The sequence below is a fragment of the Danio rerio genome, chromosome 9 (assembly GCF_049306965.1).
Source record: "Danio rerio strain Tuebingen ecotype United States chromosome 9, GRCz12tu, whole genome shotgun sequence".
NCBI lineage: Eukaryota > Metazoa > Chordata > Actinopteri > Cypriniformes > Danionidae > Danio > Danio rerio.
In genome coordinates, this window is record NC_133184.1 from 51,380,001 (window position 1) to 51,402,500 (window position 22,500).

General features: G+C 36.2%; 1 protein-coding gene across 4 annotated transcripts in view; it reads right to left on the reverse strand.

Annotated features, from left to right (window-relative positions):
• Nucleotides 1-22,500, reverse strand: part of xirp2b (xin actin binding repeat containing 2b) — a 209,432-nt gene that overhangs the window by 56,626 nt on the left and 130,306 nt on the right. For all 4 annotated transcript variants that reach the window (XM_068223681.2, XM_073913222.1, XM_021479041.3 and 1 more), the window contains one exon: nucleotides 4,564-4,694. In XM_068223681.2, the coding sequence (XP_068079782.2) occupies nucleotides 4,564-4,694 (131 nt within the window). The remainder of the gene's footprint in view (nucleotides 1-4,563; nucleotides 4,695-22,500) is intronic.

Genomic DNA, 22,500 nt, shown 5'->3' on the forward strand with positions numbered 1-22,500 from the left:
TTAAAACCCTAAAAAACTAATGACGAAATCCAAACCCAAACACTGCTGTAAAAGTACGTCTATTTTTCCTCAGAGTATTACTGGTCACTGAGTTTTTCTCATGTCTGATCTCAGCAGGGACACCTTGTGAGTCAAGGCCACTTTTAAAGTAGCCAAATTCTGTTTCTAAGTAACAGGAGATTTTTTTCCTTCAGAAAATACCGGCAGTTCAGAATGTTGACTGAATGTTTCTACATACAGAAATGGAATATTCTAAAGTCCACCTCTTTTCTATAATTCACCCTCTCCCTCTCTTGTCGTCACACTGTGTTTGTCTGTCAATCGTTCTGTCTGTAAAACTGCCACGCAAAATCAAACACACGCTGCTTTCTTTTGTGATTTGATGTATCAAGGCAGCAATTATTGTACAAATCAATGAGTCTGAAATTATACATGGGTTTGACACTGAGCGCTCGGTCCTCACACAGTGTTTAAACGCAGAACAGTCAGAATTTATCAGCTTTGATCGTTTGCTCTAATGAGACGCTGACATAACAAGTTTTGCATGCCGCACAAGTGCCTCATTTGCCTCATTGAAATCATATTGGCTGATCAATCTAATGGCACTCAGACAGCTGGATGGAAACCGCTGAGTAAATAGCGTTAGTCTTCTCAACAAGATCCCAACGGGGGTCCTGTTATGTCTTTTTACAAGATGTAATAGGAGTCTCAGGTGTGCCCAGAATCTGGCTTTGAAACTTAAGCTCAAATACCTCACAGATTGTTGATGATGTCATATTTATTGCCATGTATAGTACACAGATTCCCTCTTTCATATAGCTTCCTTTAAAGTCCCTTTAAGGCAAGTAATTTCACGGTTGCAGCCAGAAGTTAACAAGAATTATCTATATTATTTATTAAATGTTCCATTTATTGTGTTTTTTTAACGCCTACCCCCATCCCAACCCTAAACCCAGCTATCACAGTAGAGTAAAAACCGTAGTTTTATGAGTATTATTTATGTTGTCTATTAAATTACCTAATAAATTGTATTTTTTTAACCTCTACCCCCACCCCAACCCTAAACCCAATTGTCACAGTACTGTAAAAATACTAATTATTGTTATACAGTATCATGAAAAAATACTGCTATATTGATGTGTATATCGCACTTCCAGCCAGCTGCGTATTCGATCTAGACTTTACCAAAGGCCTTTCAGGTAGTATGCTTAGGCATTCTGTCTGAATGGGGAAACATCAAAGGTCACATGTACACTGTCAGGTCTTGATGTCCAATTCCGATTTGTTGCCTACATCTGTTTATTTGCCTGTCCGTTTACACATTCTTTTAGGCCACATTTCCACTGCACTGTTCAGGTGACTCAATTCCAATTTTTTTCTACCATGTGGCACAGATCGGATATGACCCATGTATGTAAAAACAGGAACAAATCACATGGACTCCGATGAAGGTTATTGAAAAATGAGAAAAAGAGAAAAGAGAAAAGGGAAAGGTATTGTTGGAATATCAAGCCAATTCCATGCGTGTTTAAGAAAAAAGGTCAGGAGAGGTTTTTCTTCAATGTCAAAAATCGTAACAATTTATTGGATACAAATGAATAATTCGATGACAGAGCTCTTGGTTACGTTACCCCAATGCAATACAAGAATTACATTCAAAAGGTTCACAACTAACTTACATTTCCTGACTCCAGCATATATACACAACTGATATTAACAGGTGGAGTTTTGGTGTAACGTCATTTGTCAGTCATTGTTCAGTCCTCCATTGGCCGCACCCCAGACATACTTCCTCTTTTTCTATGAATTCTCTGCACAACAAAAAAGCATACAACTTTCTGTGCTCTGTGTTCAGTTTTAACACCTCACTTCAGACAGGAAGTTTCTGCAGAGCTGAATTTAATTTTGGACCCGCATCTATCTACTTATTTAAAAATGCTAATTAGTATGCACAGCACTCACACACAACAGTAGAAGTTCAGTTAAAATATGACCCTTACATGACCAATACGAATAATTGTTTGATTAAAAGAAAAAGAGACAAAAATAATAAAAAAATGATTCCTATTTTACAACAGTATGATGAAATTTTAATGGCTATTTGCAGTACTAGGTTGTTGTTGTTGTTGTTTTGTATTTGCAGTACTATGATTTTTTTCTTTTTTTTTTGCTTTGGGTCTATATTACAAAATGAAAAGGTACAAATGGAATCAAACATATTATTTTTCAAAGATGCCAAAAGGATCAAATTTGTTTCATGTAAAAAGAAGAGATAGGTAAAAGAATAAATAAGTTTAAGTAATAAACGATTGATGTATGGGGTAATGGGGTGGGAGAATAATAAGCTTATGCTTCATCCCACTCCATTTTCGACCATGTTGAAATGTATTTCTTTTTGTTAATGACATTTTATGCATCAAATTTTTGTTCGAAAATAAACAAATCAAATCAAATCAAAATCAAATTTACTCAAATCAGATTCAGCCCTTGTTCATATGTGGACATTTATCCGATATGAATCGGATCTGTGTTCAAGTGCCTGCAGTGTAAGCAGGTAGATCAGATTTTCACCTGTCAATGTGAGTCGCGCGTCATTAAAAACCATAGCGAATGACGTCGATTCTGAAGCTTTCATTTCAGAACAGACTTCAGCAGATTCACAAACCTTAAATCTCATACACAAGGACTTAAACAGCTTTTATATTGTCATATAGCACAGGTATTTAAGCATGTTAACGAGAGCGAGAGAGTGCAATGTCCGCCACGTAACCAATATAAACTAATATAAATCTAGTGCATACATAACGTGCATAAATCATGCCATGGACATTACACAGTTGGGAACGTGTAAACGAACAGGCAAAAAAAAAAAATCAGATATAGGCAACAAATCAGAATTAGACATCAATACCTGACAGTGTAAACTAGGCCAAAGTATTATATAAAAATATGTTTGAAGTGTACTGGGCCTTAAAGCACAATGTGAATCACACGTGTATCATTTAGAGGTGGCACAGAAAGTCATGGTTAACGTCGAGGCAGTTGTAGTGCTGGTCCAGAGTCAGAGCCTAGTTCCAAATCAGTTCACCGGCTCTGAAACAGGTAAAGTGTTTGTTTAGGTAGAACTAAACAGTGCTGGGCTACAAGTAAGAACTGCTTGGTTTAGGGGCTGAGGCTGGTGTTAGTGTGGCCAATGAGCCAATGAGACTAACAGAAATGATTTTGGATGACATATTTGAAATAGCAGTGGAAGATAATGCAGAACACATGATTATCTATTCAAATAATGTTACACTGCGCAAACACGTTATGCTGGGTTCATATCAAACATGGAATTAGGTATTCGTGCAATTAAGCTGCAATTAAAATCAACGCTTTTCAACGCCAAGGTCAAAAAAAGAAGAAAATTTACATTGAAAAGAGTGACGTGTTCAGTCCTGGAGGAAAACTCTAGACTATTTTTCATGCTTAAACAACACCAACCACAGTGCAAAAAACAAAATAGGAGCCCTTTAAGGCTGTCTTTATTTGACAGATGGCTTACAGTGATGGAGGAGGACCATTTAAGCCCTGTTTACACATCAAATTAACATCCATCTTGAGCAATTCCTTCACAAGTGGTCATCAGAGACAGACTATTCACACCTGCCGTTTACATCTTAAAAGAGTCTCCTATGACTGGATATGATTTCATCTGTGTGTGTGTGGGGGGGGGGGGCTATTTATAAGGACAGTTTATTAATTATAATAATTCCTTATATTTATATAGCGCTTTTCTGGGCACTCAAAGTGCTTTACACAGTGGGGGGAATCTCCTCATTCACCACCAGTGTGCAGCATCCGCCTGGATGAAGCGACGGCAGCCATTTTGCGCCAGACCGCACACCACACACCAGCTGATTGGTGGAGAGGAGACAGAGTGATGATATGCCAATTATGATATGGGGAGAGTTAGGAGGCCATGATGGACTGAGGCCAGTGGGCAGATTTGGCCAGGATGCCGGGGTTAAACCCCTACTTTTTTTCAAAGGACATCCTGGGATTTTTAAAGACCACAGAGAGTCGGGACCTCGGTTTAACCGAAAGACGGTGCTCACCGAGCAGTATAGAGTCCCCGTCACTATACTGGGGCATCAGGACCCACACAGACTACAGGTTGAGCGCCCCCTGTTGGCCCCACTAACACCACTTCCGGCAGCAACCTAGCTTTCCCATGTGGTCTCCCATCCAGGTACTGACCGGGCGCGGCCCTGCTTAGCTTCAGTGGGCGACCATGTGAGAGTTGCAGGGAGCTAGCTGCCGGCTATTGTATAATGACATGGGAAGAAGATAGTTGTACTCTATTACAGTGTTTTATGAAGACATGCCTAGAGTCCTTGTAAATCAAAAAGCCTCAAAATCCTACTTAACAGGCTCTTTTGACTTTAACATTTTGACAGTTTTCCTGAGAGGGTTGGGTTTAGGGGTAGGTCCATGTAATAAGCGTTTTTTTACTGTATAAAATGGATTACAACTATGGGGAGCCCCCTGTAAACATAACACCAACATGTGTGTGTGGCGTACCGCACTGGAGAAGCCTGTTCTGTCCTGTTTGGCAGCCGCTGCCTGGTATACAGCCATGCGGTTCTTCAGCGGGACGGGTTCGGAGAGAGCGCTTTCGTCGAGCGCACCTGTCCTGGATACTGCAATGCTGCCTGCAGGTGCAAATAAATCAAAAGACAATGAACAAATTAGACTCATATATTTTCTGAAGACAAAAGTATGCTGAAAGCTCATACAAAAAGAAGGAAGCCACAATAGAGCTGGTAAATTTTGATATGGTCTTCAGGGCAACAATCCAGAAAATCTTAGGAGGTTGTTGAGAGTTCCCTGTGGTGCTCGAGGTGGTTGTTAACCACGTTATATGTTTTTTTTTTTTTAACTGGTTTCAAAGGTGTTTTTGGAAGTTGCTAAAGTCAGAGGTCTATTGAATAAAACAAGTTTAACAAACTCTGGGTTGCATAGTAAGTTTCAGGTTGACAAACCAAACAAATGCAGACTGTTAAAGATCATGTTAAAGGATTTTACACCGCTTGATCTGAACTTTTTATGTTAACACAGCCTTTTAAGCCATGGTCACACTGGAGTTTGAGCAAGCGAAATTCTGTCTTGTTGCGGTATAAACAAGATGATTAGACGTTAACGGCGACGCAGTGGGTAGCACGTTCACCTCACAGCAAGAAGGTCGCTGGGTCGCTGGTTCGATCCTCGGCTCAGTTGGCGTTTCTGTGTGGAGTTTGCATGTTCTCAAATGCGTTTGCATGGGTTTCCTCCGGATGCTCCGGTTTCCCCCACAGTCCAAAGACATGCAGTACAGGTGAATTGGGTAGGCTAAATTTTCCGTAGTATATAATTGTGTGTGTGTATGTGTGGATGTTTCCCAGAGATGGGTTGCGGGTGGAAGGGCATCTGCTGCGTAAAAACAAAAACTGGATAAGTTGGCGGTTCATTCCGCTGTGGCGACCCCAGATTAATAAAGGGACTAAGCCGACAAGAAAATGAATGAATGAATTAGATGTTAAAAAGTGAGCGATTGTTCCATATTTTAAATTTCTGTACTGAGAGGTCATGTTTTGATCTATTGGTTTCAACAACTAATCAACATAATCAAATTAATTTTATTTATTTATTTTTTTTATTAGAAAAAAGGTACACAATTTGAGATGATACAAATACAAAAACTATGAAACAATAACAAAAATACCAAAAGCAACAACAATACAGTCAAATACTGGCAGGTGCGTGTGTTTGTGCATGTGTGCATGTATGTGTGTATATGTGAAGGCAACTTTGTAAACGGTTTAGGGTACATACAAAAGGAACAGGAACAGGAACAGGAAAGGAAAAAAAAAAAGGTAGAAAGAAACCAGTCAGTCAGTGATGAGGGACAACAATGCTAGTGATATAATGACAGTAATAATGACAGTAAACAAGCAAGAGAGGACAACAGCAATAACCATCAACAACAACCAATACAATGATAATAATAAAAATAAAACACAAGTACTACACCAACTACTACTTCTACTGCAGACAGTTTCTAATGTTACGACTATTACTACTGCTACTATAGCCACAACCACTACTACTTCTACTACTACTACAATGTCTACTACTGATACCATTACAACAACTACTACATCTACTACAGCAATGTCTGCTACTACAACAACTACATCAACAACGTCTACAACTTATACTACTAGTACAATGTTTACTACTACTACTGATACCATTACAACGACTACTACATCTACTACTGATACTACTACAGCAATGACTGCTACTACAACAACTACATCAACAATGTCTACTACTTCTACTACAATGTCTACTATTACTACTGATACCATTACAACGACTACTACATCTACTACTGACACTACTACAGCAACGACTGCTACAACAACAACTACATCAACAATGTCTACTACTTCTACTACAATGTCTACTATTACTACTGATACCATTACAACGACTACTACATCTACTACTGACACTACTACAGCAACGACTGCTACAACAACAACTACATCAACAATGTCTACTACTTCTACTACAATGTCTACTACTACTACTACTAATGATACCATTACAACGACTACTACATCTACTACTGATACTACTACAGCAATGACTGCTACAACAACAACTAAATCAACAATGTCTACTACTTCTACTACAATGTCTACTACTACTACTGATACCATTACAACGACTACTACATCCACTACTGATACTACTACAGCAATGACTGCTACTACAACAACTACATCAACAATGTCTACTACTTCTACTACAATGTCTACTATTACTACTGATACCATTACAACGACTACTACATCTACTACTGACACTACTACAGCAACGACTGCTACAACAACAACTACATCAACAATGTCTACTACTTCTACTACAATGTCTACTACTACTACTACTAATGATACCATTACAACGACTACTACATCTACTACTAATACTACTACAGCAATGACTGCAACAACAACTACATCAACAATGTCTACTACTTCTATTACAATGTCTACTACTACTACTACTGATACCATTACAACGACAACTACATCTACTACTGATACTACTACAGCAATGACTGCTACTACAACAACTACTTCAACAATGTCTACTACTACTACTGATACCATTACACGACTACTACGTACATCTACTACTGATACTACTACAGCAATGACTGCTACTACAACAACTACATCAACAACATCTACAACTTCTGCTACAATGTTTACTACTACTACTGATACCATTACAACGACTACTACATCTACTATTGATACTACTACAGCAATGACTGCTACTACAACAACTACATCAACAATGTCTACTACTTCTACTACAATGTCTACTACTACTACTGATACCATTACAACGACTACTACATCTACTACTGATACTACTACAGCAATGACTGCTACAACAACAACTAAATCAACAATGTCTACTACTTCTACTACAATGTCTACTACTACTACTGATACCATTACAACGACTACTACATCCACTACTGATACTACTACAGCAATGACTGCTACTACAACAACTACATCAACAATGTCTACTACTTCTACTACAATGTCTACTACTACTACTGATACCATTACAACGACTACTACATCTACTACTGATACTACTACAGCAATGACTGCTACAACAACAACTACATCAACAATGTCTACTACTACTAGTACAATGTCTACTACTACTACTGATACCATTACAACAACTACTACATCTACTACTGATACTACTACAGCAACGGCTGATCCTACAACAACTACATCAACAACGTCTACTACTTCTACTACAATGTTTACTACTACTACTGATACCATTACAACGACTACTACATCTACTACTGATACTACAACAGCAATGACTGCTACTACAACATCTACATCCACAACATCTAATACTTCTGATACTACTATGCCGACAACGACTGCTACTACTACTACACATCCACTACTTCTGATACCACTATACCATTGACATCTACTACAACAGATACTACTTCAGCTACTACTTCAGACAAAAACTAACTACAACTACAATCGTTACAACATAATCAAATTAAAATAAAGAAAACAGGAGTGTTGCCAATACAAAGAAATAAATATAACCAACGATCTAATTAAACCCCAACCCACTAAACTGACTAACCAAAGAAAAATGCAGAAACAAAACCGTAATCTTCAGCACGTCGCTTCATAACTAAACTTCATAACTACTTCGAAACATAATTACATGCGTGGCAACGCCTCCATAAACTATCTAACAAATAGAGATACTAAGCTGCTCAAATTACTAGAGTTCTCATTAAGTACACACTGTAAACCATTAGCGAAACAAGATCTCATGTAATCCAATTCTCATAAAGATCGTTCAACTTCTCAATAGATACTAAATTGAGCTGCACAAGCTTATCTAACAAATCAATCACTTAATCCAGAGAAAACTAGAAAACAGCAACAGCAATCAAACTAAGCAAAACATAAGTGAAGAGGCCAGCTGACAGAAGTGAGGAGACTGGCGGTGAGCCAAGCGCTCCTCAAGAACAGCGCAAGCGCACAGCTTTTAGGCCCCGTTTACACTGCCAGTTAAATGTGACCCAATTCCGGATCGGATTTGTTTTATGACTGTGTAAACACGAAAAAAAAAAAAAAAAAAAAACACATGCATTTGGATATTCAGAGATCGGTTTCAAGCCTTCTTCATATGTGGAAATAAATCAGATATAGATATGTGACAATGCAACTGTCATGTAATTAGGCAGATCGAATTTATTGAGGCATTCCGTTCTTTACATCATTAAACTTGTGACAATGTGGTGTTTCTCCTCGGTTTAATGACAGAAAGAAGAGCGTGTGTGGAGATGCCGACGCGGTAAACAACATCAGAGAATACACAGAGGAGGAAAGTGGTCAGTCGCCACAATTTGCTCCCATCAGACCCGAGTCTCGTACCCACAAATTCCTCTGAATGGTGGAGGACATCATAAAGCATATAAACCATAAGCGCAAGCTGCGATGACGGCCCTTTCCCACCTCCACCTCAAAATCATTTTAAAGTTGGGTGAACTTCGTGTTGTAACTTTTGTTTTTTGTCGCTATTAAGACACGCACTGCACTACAACAGCAATGACTGCAATGACTGCTACTACAACAACTACATCAACAATGTCAACTACTTCTACTACAATGTCTACTACTACTACTGATACCATTACAACGACTACTACATCTACTACTGACACTACTACAGCAACGACTGCTACTACAACAACTACATCAACAATGTCTACTACTTCTACTACAATGTCTACTACTACTACTGATACCATTACAACGACTACTACATCTACTACTGATACTACAACAGCAATGACAGTTACTACAACAACTACATCGACAACGTCTACAACTTCTACCACTATGGCTACTACTACTACTGATACCATTACAACGACTACTACATCTACTACTGATACTACTACAGTTCAGTTCAGTTAGTACTACAGATGTTCAGTTTTTTTAAATATTTTACATTTTATTTAATAAAAAAAAGTTTTACAAATCTTTTATTCCTACCCCCCACAAAAAATAAATAAATAAATCGTGATACAAATCGAATCGTGGGTCAAAAATCATGATACGAACCGAATCTTGGTTTGGTGTATCGTTACAGCCCTAATGCATTTGGATATTCAGAGATCGGTTTCAGGCCTCCTTCATATGTGGAAATAAATCAGATATAGATTGGATATGTGACAATGCAACTGTCATGTAAAAAGGCAGATCGGATTTATTGAGGTGTTACATTCTGTACATCACTAAACTTGCAACAATGTGGTGCTTCTCCACGGTTTAATGACAGAAAGAAGAGCGTGTGTGCTGACGCGGTAAACAACATCAGAGAATACACAGTGGAGGAAAGTGGTCAGTCGCCACAATTTGCTCCCATCAGACCTGAATCTCGCACCCACAAATTCCTCTGAATGGTGGAGGACATCATAAAGCATATAAACCATAAGCGCAAGCTGCGATGACGGCCCTTTACCACCTCCACCTCAAAATCATTTTAAAGTTGGGCGAACTTCGTGTTGTAACTTTTGCTTTTTGTCGCTATTAAGACACGCACTGTGGGCTACACATAGAATAACTTTATTCTCTCCAACACTAGTGCGCACACAGGCTACATCTTCAACTACACACACACATCAGAGCCATACCATTACATAAACTGCGTGGGGTAAATCCGGACTAAACCATTCACTGCTTATACTACACTTCGCATATTTCGCAGTGCTAAAAACAAGACAATTACTTCCATCGTGACTAGTGTGGCACAGATGCTAGCACCCGCCTTTATGCATGCACGACATCGTAAATTGTATGGCAAGTGTTAACGCATGAATAAGATATGGGTCACGATTAAAACAACGTGTAAACAGACAGGGAAACAAATCAGATATAGGCAACAAATTGGAATTGGGCATCAAGACCTGACAGTGTAAACGGAGCCTTATACTGTGCGGACCAGCTCCTGATTGGTGCGCCGATTGAGTCACGATAATGATTGACAGCCCCTTCGACCAATGGTTGCACAACTAAAACAGGACAGGATACACAGCAGAAGAGAGAAAAGAGAATGCAAAACAGAAAACAAACAACAAAACACCACAAAACAAACGTGAAACGTAACAATATGATGTTTGATTCCTCTGTGTACCACTAAAAATAAGCCACAGTTTGAGAACCAATGATATATGCTATTTATGATCAGGGCTTTACATTAACTTTTTTAATCACCGGCCACTGTGGCTAGTAGTTTTCCAATGTTACTAGCCACTTTGCATGTTCACTAGCCACAATTTTGTTGTTGGAAAAATATATTTTATATGCATAGATTTGACGTTGACATGCTAAAATTACTTGATTTAAATTTTGTGTTATTTCCACATGCGTCCTCATTCATTTTTGTGTTTCGAGTATGAGCTTGCTCAATGAGTATGAGCAAATGGGTCATGGTTTCATAGTGTTATATTCCAATTAGTTTTTATTTCACATTTTTTAGAGCTCAAAACTAACGATTTAACAAATTTATCTCTATAACCACACTAGGCAAGGCAAGGCAAGTTTATTTATATAGCACATTTCATACACAGTGGCAATTCAAAGTGCTTTACATAAACAAGAATAAAAGAAACAAGTAAAATTAAAATAAAAACAAATAATCGTAAAAACAAAACAAAACATAAAAACAGGTAAAATGTGATATAAAAGAATGAAGAAGAGAAAAACATGATAGTGCAATTTGTCGGACGCAGCACAGTGCTCATTTGGTAAAGGCACAGCTAAACAGATGTGTTTTCAGTCTTGATTTGAATGTGCCTAATGTTGGAGCACATCTGATCATTTCTGGAAGCTGATTCCAGCAGCGAGGGGTATAGTGGCTAAAAGCCAATTCACCCTGCTTTGACTGAACTCTTGGAACTTCTAGTTTATATGATCCTAAAGATCTGAGTGATCTGTTGGGTTTGTATTCAGTGAGCATATCTGTGATGTATTGAGGTCCTAGGCCATTTAGTGATTTATAGACCAGTAATAATACTTTAAAATCTATTCTGAATGTAACTGGCAGCCAGTGTAAAGACCTGAGGACAGGTGTGATGTGCTCTGATTTTCTGGTTCTGGTTAGAATTCTGGCTGCAGCGCTCTGGATGAGCTGCAACTGTCTTACTGTCTTTTTAGGAAGACCAGTGAGGAGTCCATTACAGTAATCCACCCTGCTGCTGATAAAAGCATGAACAAGTTTTTCTAAATCTTCACTAGAAACAAAGCATCTGATTCTTGCTATGTTTTTGAGATGATAGTATGCTGATTTACTGACTGCTTTGACATGACTGTTGAAACTCAGATCTGACTCCAGAGTCACACCAAGATTCTTGACCTTCTTCACTAAACAATAATTATTTCTTAGCCACAAATTTTTAATGTGTCCAAACAAGCTAAATATAACTGTACACTAAACTTTTTATTTAACAAAACATTTCTTAAAAAAAAAAGAAAAGAAAAGTAATTGACTTTTTAAAAATATCTATTGTCATGTATCAAAAATATGCACAGTAATCTGTCTTGGCTAAAAATCTCTCAGATCACCAGTTAACTGCACATAAATGGAGAGTTCATCTCCCATTAAAGCAATGTTGTAAAAAAAAATTAGATCCCACTTTATATTAAGTGTCCTTAACTACTATGTACTTACATCAAAAAATAAATACAATGTACTTACTGTGTTTATAATGTATTTGAGAACACTTGTGGTGCTCTTGAGTTGGGATAGAGGTTGGGTTATGGACAGGTTTAGTGGTATGGGTAGGTTAAGGTGTAATGGATGGTCAACCGTGTATTTACAAATGTAATTACAAAAGTTAATTACAGATGTAATTACATACATGTATTTAATCAAGCATAAGTACACAGTAAATACATGTATTTATACAATAAGTACATTGTAACAAACTATTAATTCCTGCGTAAGTACATAATTGTTAAGGCCACTTAATATAAAGTGGGACCAAAAATTATAATAATTAAACCATTTTAACAAAAATAAAAGCAAATAAAAGCAGGTGAAACATACCGCGTGTGATAATGAAAGAATGATCACATGCACACGGTTAACTTTAGGCCTTTTAATAATCTGTTCAAAGTGAATGCAATCGGTGCTGCGGGTGCATTTTCATCACTTTTTGTCTAGTTAATTTAAAAGAGAACCGGTGACAGTTGCGTTTCCGGGACCTGTTCCAGACACGGCTGCTTCACGATTCGGGAGAGCGCACGCGTTTGAAGAAGTCACGCGCATCAAATCAGCTGTTAGCATGAGTGATGATCATGCTCTCATTCGGTATTCACTTGCTTTCTTCTGCTCGCGTGAACCCAATTATTGAACTTCTCGATTCTAGGATCACACTTGCACACATATTGGGTCATCCTTATATTGTTGAACCCTGCTTTTAGGAAAACTACAATTTAAAAATTATTTTCAACCAGCCAAAGTGGCTAGTGGGATTGTCTGTCTAAACCGCCAAAGCTGTAATCTACCCACATTTGGCGGGTGTTAATGTAAAGCCCTTATGTAAGAGCATTCTCTATCGATTCTAGGAAGATTTGGCTAAGATTTCCTTGGTAATTGCTAAAGAAGTACTAGATACTGTATATCCAGGTAATTGCTGAGTGGTTGTTTAGGGTTTTAACTCGCAAATCCAGCTCAAAGCCTAAGAAAGAAACGCAATAGTACACCTTTCTGACTTGTTTGAGAAATGATTCATGTCTACAGCACAAATGGCAAAAGACGAATTGCATGCCAGGGTTTACATCTTTGTGTTAAGTGTTTGTTCAAACCATAAATCTGAACAACACTAATAGTGATGCCTGACTTGGCAAGCACTACTAAATTACACCCAGTTCATTAGTCCATACAAGCAAGAATAACTACGGGGGAGTATTGAAAAAGAGCCAAAGGATTGTTCTCTGATTTAATCTTTTATGAATATAAATTTGAACAACTGTGTTGCTTTCTAAAGCTGTCAGATGTTTTACCCGCAGATTTATACGTCCACGCTTTGTAAAAACAACCCTCAGATTGATGCAGCAGGTTTTTAGGTGTAACGTGACTCTGAAAACTTCAATAAAGACTGATTACAGCAATCTGGGAGTCATACAGTGGCTTCATTAAGACTTTAATTGTGTTGCTCATTAAAAAAGGAGATGAATTGCTTCATCCACAACAAATGACAGTTCGCTAATGACTCGACAATAAAATGACACAACATTCTGCACTCGACAGCCAGGCTAAATTGAACAATCACTGATCCTATTCAGCATTCAGCCGAGCACACCGTACAAGGAGTTCATATTCTGGGACGCAAAACAGATATGGATTTATTATCATGTCATGTTCACAAAGGTCAACAGGATGGTCCTAGAAGAGTTTGCATAGATACACACTTTGCAATTCTAGCTAAGACAACGGACTATCCATCAGTGGCGTCTCAGCAGGCAGACACCTCAGACTGGTTTCGTTCTAAGATGAAGTCATGCTGTATTTCTAACAAGCCTAAACATAGCCAGAGGTGAGACCTTACTGGGAGAAGTTGCGAGGTGGTGGAGGAACTTTCATGACTGAAGGCCAGGCATGTCACGATAACTATTTTTTGTTGTGCTATATTCTGTCTAGTGCACAAATTAAACACTATCTGCAGGTCAGCTATTTTTTGTTCAGCAGTTCGCATAATAGGCTTCATGTGCATGCCTCCGTGAGCCAAATTCATCAATTCAATTACATCTCCTTTATTTATCAATCTTATTTTCAGAGTTTATATATATATATATATATATATATATATATATATATATATATATATATATATATATATATATATATGAGCAATAGTACACAAGTAGCAGTGCAATATGGCTGTATATCAGCACTGGTGAGAGGCGTGCATTGCCTTAAGCAGGTCGCACACCAGAAGCGCCGCTCGGCGCGCCGCGCAACGCTACGCAGCACCATGCAATTTAAAATTCTAAGCATAGGTTTCTATGAGGGTACACACACCAGCGCTGCAAGTCGGCAGCACCCAGCTACGACTCAAGACGCAGTTCATATTTCAGCCCAGCCACAGAGCGCCATCTGATTAGTTTCATGTTAAATATCATGCAAATGTGCTCGTCTAGTGTGTGACACTTTAAACTGTCATGTGCGAGCCGTGTCGCGGCGCTTCTGGTGTGTGACCTGCTTTAGGGTCCCACCAGTGCTGATATACAGCCATATCGCACTGCTATGACTGTGATATTGTGTTTATACAACAGTTCGATGGCATAATCATGTATATAAAAAGAAAATTTAACACATCTAAAAACCTTTTTGTATTAGGAACTACTTTCTTCAGCCATTCATTCAAATCTGCAGTTGACAATAAAACAGCAGAAGTCGTTACTAATTCACCAACGTCACTTTAGAGCTAGTGTTTAAATGATTCTCAAGCATAATGTATAAAGTGATGACAAAACAGCTGATTTTGCTCACATTTTAAGATTATAAGGCTGAACTTGACATGAAATGCTCTGAGTCTACAGAGATATCTTCTTACGTTATTACAACCTATTACAGTCTACAATATTTCTCTGTTGCAATCGGAATATCATAATAATTAACCCCGAAAAAAAGCAGCGCAATCACTACCACACTGGAGGGGGTGTTTGGGGGTGAGGTCTCTGAATAATACTGTTGAGAACTGGAATAGGAAAATAACTATTAAAATAGTCACTGTCCTTATAAATAAACTGCATAGTTGCAATCCATAAAAAAAAGAGAGATCGACTTAGAATATCACTTGCCAGTTTAATAATGATTTGATCAGCTGTAGTTAGAAAACACAAAGTTTTAATCTTCTAAGCAAGGGCTTATTATGCGCCATCTTGTGGATAGACAACGTCAACCGTCTTAGGCTAATGGTTGCAGACGCGCTGTGTCTCTCAGAAATTATACATAGTAGTAAGTAGAAGTAGTAATGGTGTGGTGGTTACAGTAGTAGTAGTAGTAGTCGTTGTTGGTGTAGTAATATCAGTAGTAGATGTTGTTGATGTAGATGTAGTAGAAGTGATTGTAGTAGTAGTAGTAGTGGTAATAGTAGTAGTAGTAGTCGCAGTAGACATTGTTGTATTAATTGTAGCAAACGCTATAGTAGTATCATTAGTAGTAGTCGTTGTAGTAGTATCAGTATTAGTAGACATTGTAGTAGTAGTAGTCGTGGTTGTGGCTGTATTAGAAGCATTAGTAGTTGTAATATAAGTAACTTTCTGTAGTAGTAGTTGGTGTAGCACTTGTGATTTGTTATTATTGTTGTCAGTTATTTCTGTTGTCCTTTCTTTCTTTTTACTCTCATATTTACTATCATACATTAATAAGCATTGTTGTTATTCCCTACCTCTGACTGGTTTCTTTCTATATGTTTTATCTATATCTGTGACACTTGCTTCATTTATTGACTGTTATTGTTCCTAATGTATGTACTCTGACCTGTCCACCAAGTTACCTTTATATGCATAAACACACTCACACGCACACACTCACGCACATACCAGTACCTGACTATATTGTTGATGTTTTTGTTGTTTTTGTTTTGTTGCTTTGTATTTGTTATCTGTTGATGTTTTCTTGTATTTGTATGATTTTTGCATATACTAATAAAAAAAATAAAAAAAAAAAAAAGAAATTATACATATTTTGAAATAGGCACTATCCTTATAAATAAACGGCATAATTCTCGACTAAAAAGCCTCAAAAGTACATGATGTTGTCCATTAGCTGCAATATTTGTCAAACTGTAGTGAGTTTATTGATCTGCTGTCAATCTATGTCAGCGGAGTAATACAAAAAGGTGAAGAGGCTGTACGAGTGCTGTTATTGCAGAATATCACACTGCAATCAGCCAGATAGAACACACACACACACACACATATATATATATATATATATATATATATATATATATATATATATATATATATATATATATATATATATATATATATATATATATATATATAGAGAGAGAGAGAGAGAGAGAGAGAGAGAGAGAGAGAGAGAGAGAGAGAGAGAGAGAGAGAGAGAGAGAGAGAGAGAGAGTAATACTAATACTAGTAATACTGTACTAGTATTATACCTATCATTGTATGATTTTGTATTTTGTGATTTGTTATGTTTTTGGGTATGGACTTAGAATCTGAAACAAAGGGAACAATATTAATAATAATAATACATCACCAAAAAAGATCAAAGTCCATAAATCGGAAAATAATGATCACAACAGGCAACAAAAGCAGATCCTCTTCCATCCCAAAGCATAAGTGAGATCAATTCCACCATCGGTAACCCAATTAAACACTGTCGATTAAGAAAACGTGTCTCTCCGGCTGCTGTAAAACCTCATTAAAGTAATGAGCTATTGGATCCCGAACTGTTTAGACGTCAGAGTATCTAATCCCACCCTCTGTGTTAGTGCACATTTATACTGATGCGCAGACGAAAAGAAAAACACATCACTAATGTGGGTGAATAACTACCCAGATGTAAACTGACAGAGGTGTATAATGGCCTGTCAAATGTGACTGAACATGTTTCTGACAATGCAGCTCTGGAGAAGTTGTTAAAATATTTCACTGCTTCTTTTACAATACTGCACTGAAATTGAGCATGCTTCCTACTACGGTACATATAAAGTGCTCATTCTTACTTCAGTGCATGTTCAGGCAGCATCTAATATGTAAAAATGTAGTAAAATTGTAAATAAACTAGAATTATTTACATTATACCCAGTACATGTTATCCAAAAAATAATAGATCACAATTTCATGTGATCAGTGTGTCTAAATTTGCTAACAAAAGTTACAATTACAAATCAACAGCAAGAATTAAAGAAGAAATCTTTTTTTTTTTTTTCAGGCAAATTCATAATCCTACAAGTAAATGAAGAATAAAAACATGAATTACTTGTTTAACACAAAATGAACACATGTATCTGTAACAGTCATTTAAGATTTGGATGAGGACAACAGAATTGAGGATCCAAGTGTATTATTGATTCAACAGAGGATAATCTACAGGCAAAGGTCAGTAACATAAGCAAAAAGGAACATACAGGTAAAGCAAAAAAGTAGTCTGGTCACAGGTAAAGAGATCAGTATATGCAGCACACTACATAAATAAAGATACAAAGCAAAGGTCGAACACGCCAAGGCAATGCAATGCAAGGCAAGAAAAATGCACCATAATGTCCACTAACAGTCCATGGCGTAAAGTAATGAATTACAAATACTCAAATTACTGTAATTAAGCGGGTTTTTCTCAGGAATTGTAATTTAGTTTTAAAAATGTGCACTTTTACTTTTCCTTGAGTAAATTTTTTTGTGCTGCATAGGTACTTTTACTCCACTTCTATCCTTCAACCTGAAGTAAATTTTTTTCTTGTCTATGGGGATTAGAAAAATCAAATCACACATAGAAGCTAAATCGCATCGTAATGAATGAATCTACTTCAAGACATGGGCAAATTCATGGACGAATTAATTTTTTTGTTTGTTTTTGTTTTGTTTTTTAAATGGCATTTTAGGGAATGTTGTCCATAAACCACGATTATAAAATGCATGACAGTCTGTTCAAATGCACAAAGACTAATAATAATATTGAAAAATCATGATTGTTTGGCTGTAATCAAAGTAAAAAAGGAACAGGTGTGTGGGAGGTGCATGCTGGGAGTTGTAGTTCGTACATGTGGCTTATGTGTAGTTATCCAGGTATCCGCAGTAGCTAGATCGCTGGTGACAAACTGTAACAAGCTGACATATGCAGCTAAAAATCAATCATTAAATAAAACTAATTATATAAAATGTTTTATTTTACCCAATAACAACAAATGGGTCATGAAGGGTCATTTCTAAATGGGCAATGATGGTGATTTTGTAGCACAGATATTGTTTTGAAACACATTCATGAAAATAAATATCAACTTATGGTTCTACTGGTGTAAAATGCAGACAAACAACATTATAAGACTTTAATATTAAGTTAGATTTAGGTCATCAGTGTCTGAGGATAATGTTATTTGATGTCCAATAATGACGTGAAATGACGCTGATATTTTGTTGATTTTCAACACAATCTCACGGCAATTCGTAACTTTTTGATTGGCTAATTCGTATGAATTCGTACGATCTAATTTGTACAATTTTGTACGATTTGCTTATCCCCCAATGACAGTTGGATTTAGGGGAGGGGTTAGGTGCCACAACTCCTTTTTAAAATCCCACATTTTTGTACGACCGAACTCGTACGAATTTGTACGAATTAGCCACTAAACTGGCAAAACGTAAAATGTTTTCTCATGAGATCAGGCTGTGATTTTAGGTTGTGTTTGAAAGTGACCAAAATCCAACGTCGAGCCAACATCTTAAACCAACATCATATTGACGTACAATACTGACAGTTATTTATCAGGTATAGCAACCAAAATCAAAAGTCTGATAGACCTGACCTGTACTTAATAAAATAGATAAAAGAACAAGCACTCATGCAAAAAGTAGGCCTTTATTGTATTATAAATGATTAAAACTGGCTGATAAATAGGTAAAATCAAGTACTTGAAGGATAGTACTACAGTATAAATTAAAAATATACAAAATTATAATATTTAAAATAATGAAAATAATTAATGAGAATCTTGGCTGGTCTTTTCAATTCAATACATTTTTTTAAATGACATTTTAGTGAGTATTGTCAGTAAATCATTATTTAAAATGCATGACAGTCTGTATTTTTTGTTCAAATGCACAATAACTAAACACAATATTGAAGAAAACAAAAAATAGAACACAATTTAAATTATAATGTATTAAATATAAAGCCGCATACATTTTTTTAAATGTCTGAAACTCATCTTTGACATCTGTCTTTGTTATATTAAAGCACCCAAAAGATCCCTGTGTACATTTTTTGTATGGCCTTTCATGTTTTAAGCTCACATTTTTCAAAGTGCTGTAGTTTTATTTTTTTAAACAGATCTGGCAAGCCCTGAAATAGAATAATTATCTGCTATAACAAGCCTTTTCAACAAAGAAGAAAGCAAGACCCTTTTTTCTGATAAAAGCGGTTAAAAGTTATTGGTAAATGCATGAGTATGAGATGTAGCAGGGTTTATTTGTGTTTTGTTATTGACAGCAGTATTGTGGGAAAAGCTTTGGTGTCTTCATTAGACTGACAGGCGAGGCTGAGGATCTGATCTCTAAAGCAAACATGTTCGGGATGAGTCAAGAATCTGCTGCCTGCTTTGACTGATGCCTTTAATCAAACACATTTTGTACACAAACAAGCACAATGTGTAGAATTGTACATATCAGAGCTTGTGGATTAAAAAGCACTAACAAATGTGTTGTTTAAATGAATATCCAAAAACATAGGCAAAACTGAATTACTTGACAGGTTTACAATTAATTTATGTTATTATTATGCAATGTCTGATTGTACTCAGTGTTATGTAAACAAAACAAAACAAAACAAAACATTGAACACAGAACACAGAGCAAAGCAAAGCAAAGCAAAGCAAAACAAACCAAACCAAACCAAACCATACAATATGATACAAAACAAAAAAATACAATACAAAACAAAAATAAAACAAAACAAAACACAATACAATACAAAACAATACAAAAAACAAAAACAAAACAAAACAAAACAAAACATCAAATTAAACCAAACCAAACCAATGCAATACAATACCACATCAAACCAAACCATACAATACGATACAAAACAAAAATAAAACAAAACCAAACACAATACAATACAAAACAATACAAAAAACAAAACAAAACAAAACAAAAAACAAAACAAAAACCAAACAAAACAAAAAAACAAAACAAAACAAAACAAAACAAAACATACAATACGATACAAAACAAAAAAATACAATACAAAACAAAAATAAAACAAAACCAAACACAATACAATACAAAACAATACAAAAAACAAAACAAAACAAAACAAAAAACAAAACAAAAACCAAACAAAACAAAACGAAAAACAAAACAAAACAAAACAAAACAAAACAAAACAAAACAAAACAAAACAAAACAAAACAAAACAAAACAATACAAAACAAAAAACAAAACAATACAAAACAAAACAAAACAAAAAACAAAACACTATATAACTGTTTACAATATATAACGTTATTACATTTATATTAAAGTACATTACCTTTAATTAAAAACAAACACACAATTATTTTATTAAATGCAACAATTTATTATTTTAAAATGTATTTTGTTTCTGTTCATTCATTCATTCATTTTCTTGTCGGCTTAGTCCCTTTACTAATCCGGGGTCGCCACAGCAGAATGAACTGCCAACCTATCCAGCAGGTTTTTACACAGCGGATGCCCTTCCAGCCGCAACCCATCTCTGGGAAACATTCACACATACACACACACACACTCATACACTACGGACAATTTAGCCTACCCATTTCACCTGTACCGCATGTCTTTGGACTGTGGGGGAAACCGGAGTACCCGGAGGAAACCCACGCGAACGCAGGGAGAACATGCAAACTCCACACAGAAACGCCAGCTGAGCCGAGGATCGAACCACCGACCCAGCGATCTTCTTGCTGTGAGGCGAATGTGCTACCCACTGCGTCGCCCTATTTTGTTTCTGTTTAATATATTATTAGGAGATGAACCTGAAATGAGTGTCTCAACAAGAAAGCAACTGCAAAAACACAAACAACATCTTGGTTTCTGGCAAAGAGGATTCAGGTAATGGATTGGTCAGCTCAATGCCCTGATCTCAACCCAAATAAAAACTCATGGGTTGACATTAAAAAAAAATAAAATTCAGAAACTGTGGGTCACAGTTTGTTAATAATGGACTGAAATACCAGCTTCTGCAATACAAACGTTAGCAGATGAGCACCAGTTATTATAAATAATGGCTCTGCATCTACAAAATAACAGTAATTTAAACTGAAGTGTTAAACAAATGTCTTTAACTTCTATGGTTTAAGTTTAAAGAAAAAAATTATAATATGTATATACTGTATTTAAAACATTTGCCTTTTATTTTCCTCCTGTAAAAATGTGCATAAAACTCAAAAAAATAATAATACTTTGATTTAGAATTGAATGTGTAATGTTTAAAGTTGATAAGAAATGGAAATAAAAACTATTTAAAAATATTTGCTTTTATTCACTTCTTTTTAGAGCATTGTTTTTTTCAAATAACTGTACAGTTTGTAGGTTTTGTGTATTTTAATGTAAATATTAAATGATAATAAATTATACTTATAGTAATTTGAAAGTGTATAAAACTCTTAAACCTAATTTGTATTATAGTAAATAAATAATCTATTAGAATGACACTAAAAATCCTATTTTCACATGACAGTTGACAGAATTAACCCGTTATTTGTGGTTAATCTTAACAAAAAAAGTTAATTATAGTTGATATCTTCAATTTTAAACTTGATTGCCTTTATGCAAATTAGATCTCTATTATTTATTCATTTTTTCTTGTGAGATTCAGCTATCGTACTGCATTCATTGCAGTGGATCTCTAATATCTGGCGAGTGTTTGCAGGTGCAGTAAAAGCAGCAGAGCCTGTTATTGTATAAAACACTACAGCAAGATCAGCAAAACACACTCATCATTAACTTTTAATGATTGCGTTCCACTTAAACACTTATTTATGGCACTGAAGCATTTATTAAATAGCTTCATAAAGATGAATAAATGCTTGTTGTGAGTTGCGTATAAAAGCCTCAGTTTAAACTGCCTATAAATGAAACACACACTGCATCACTA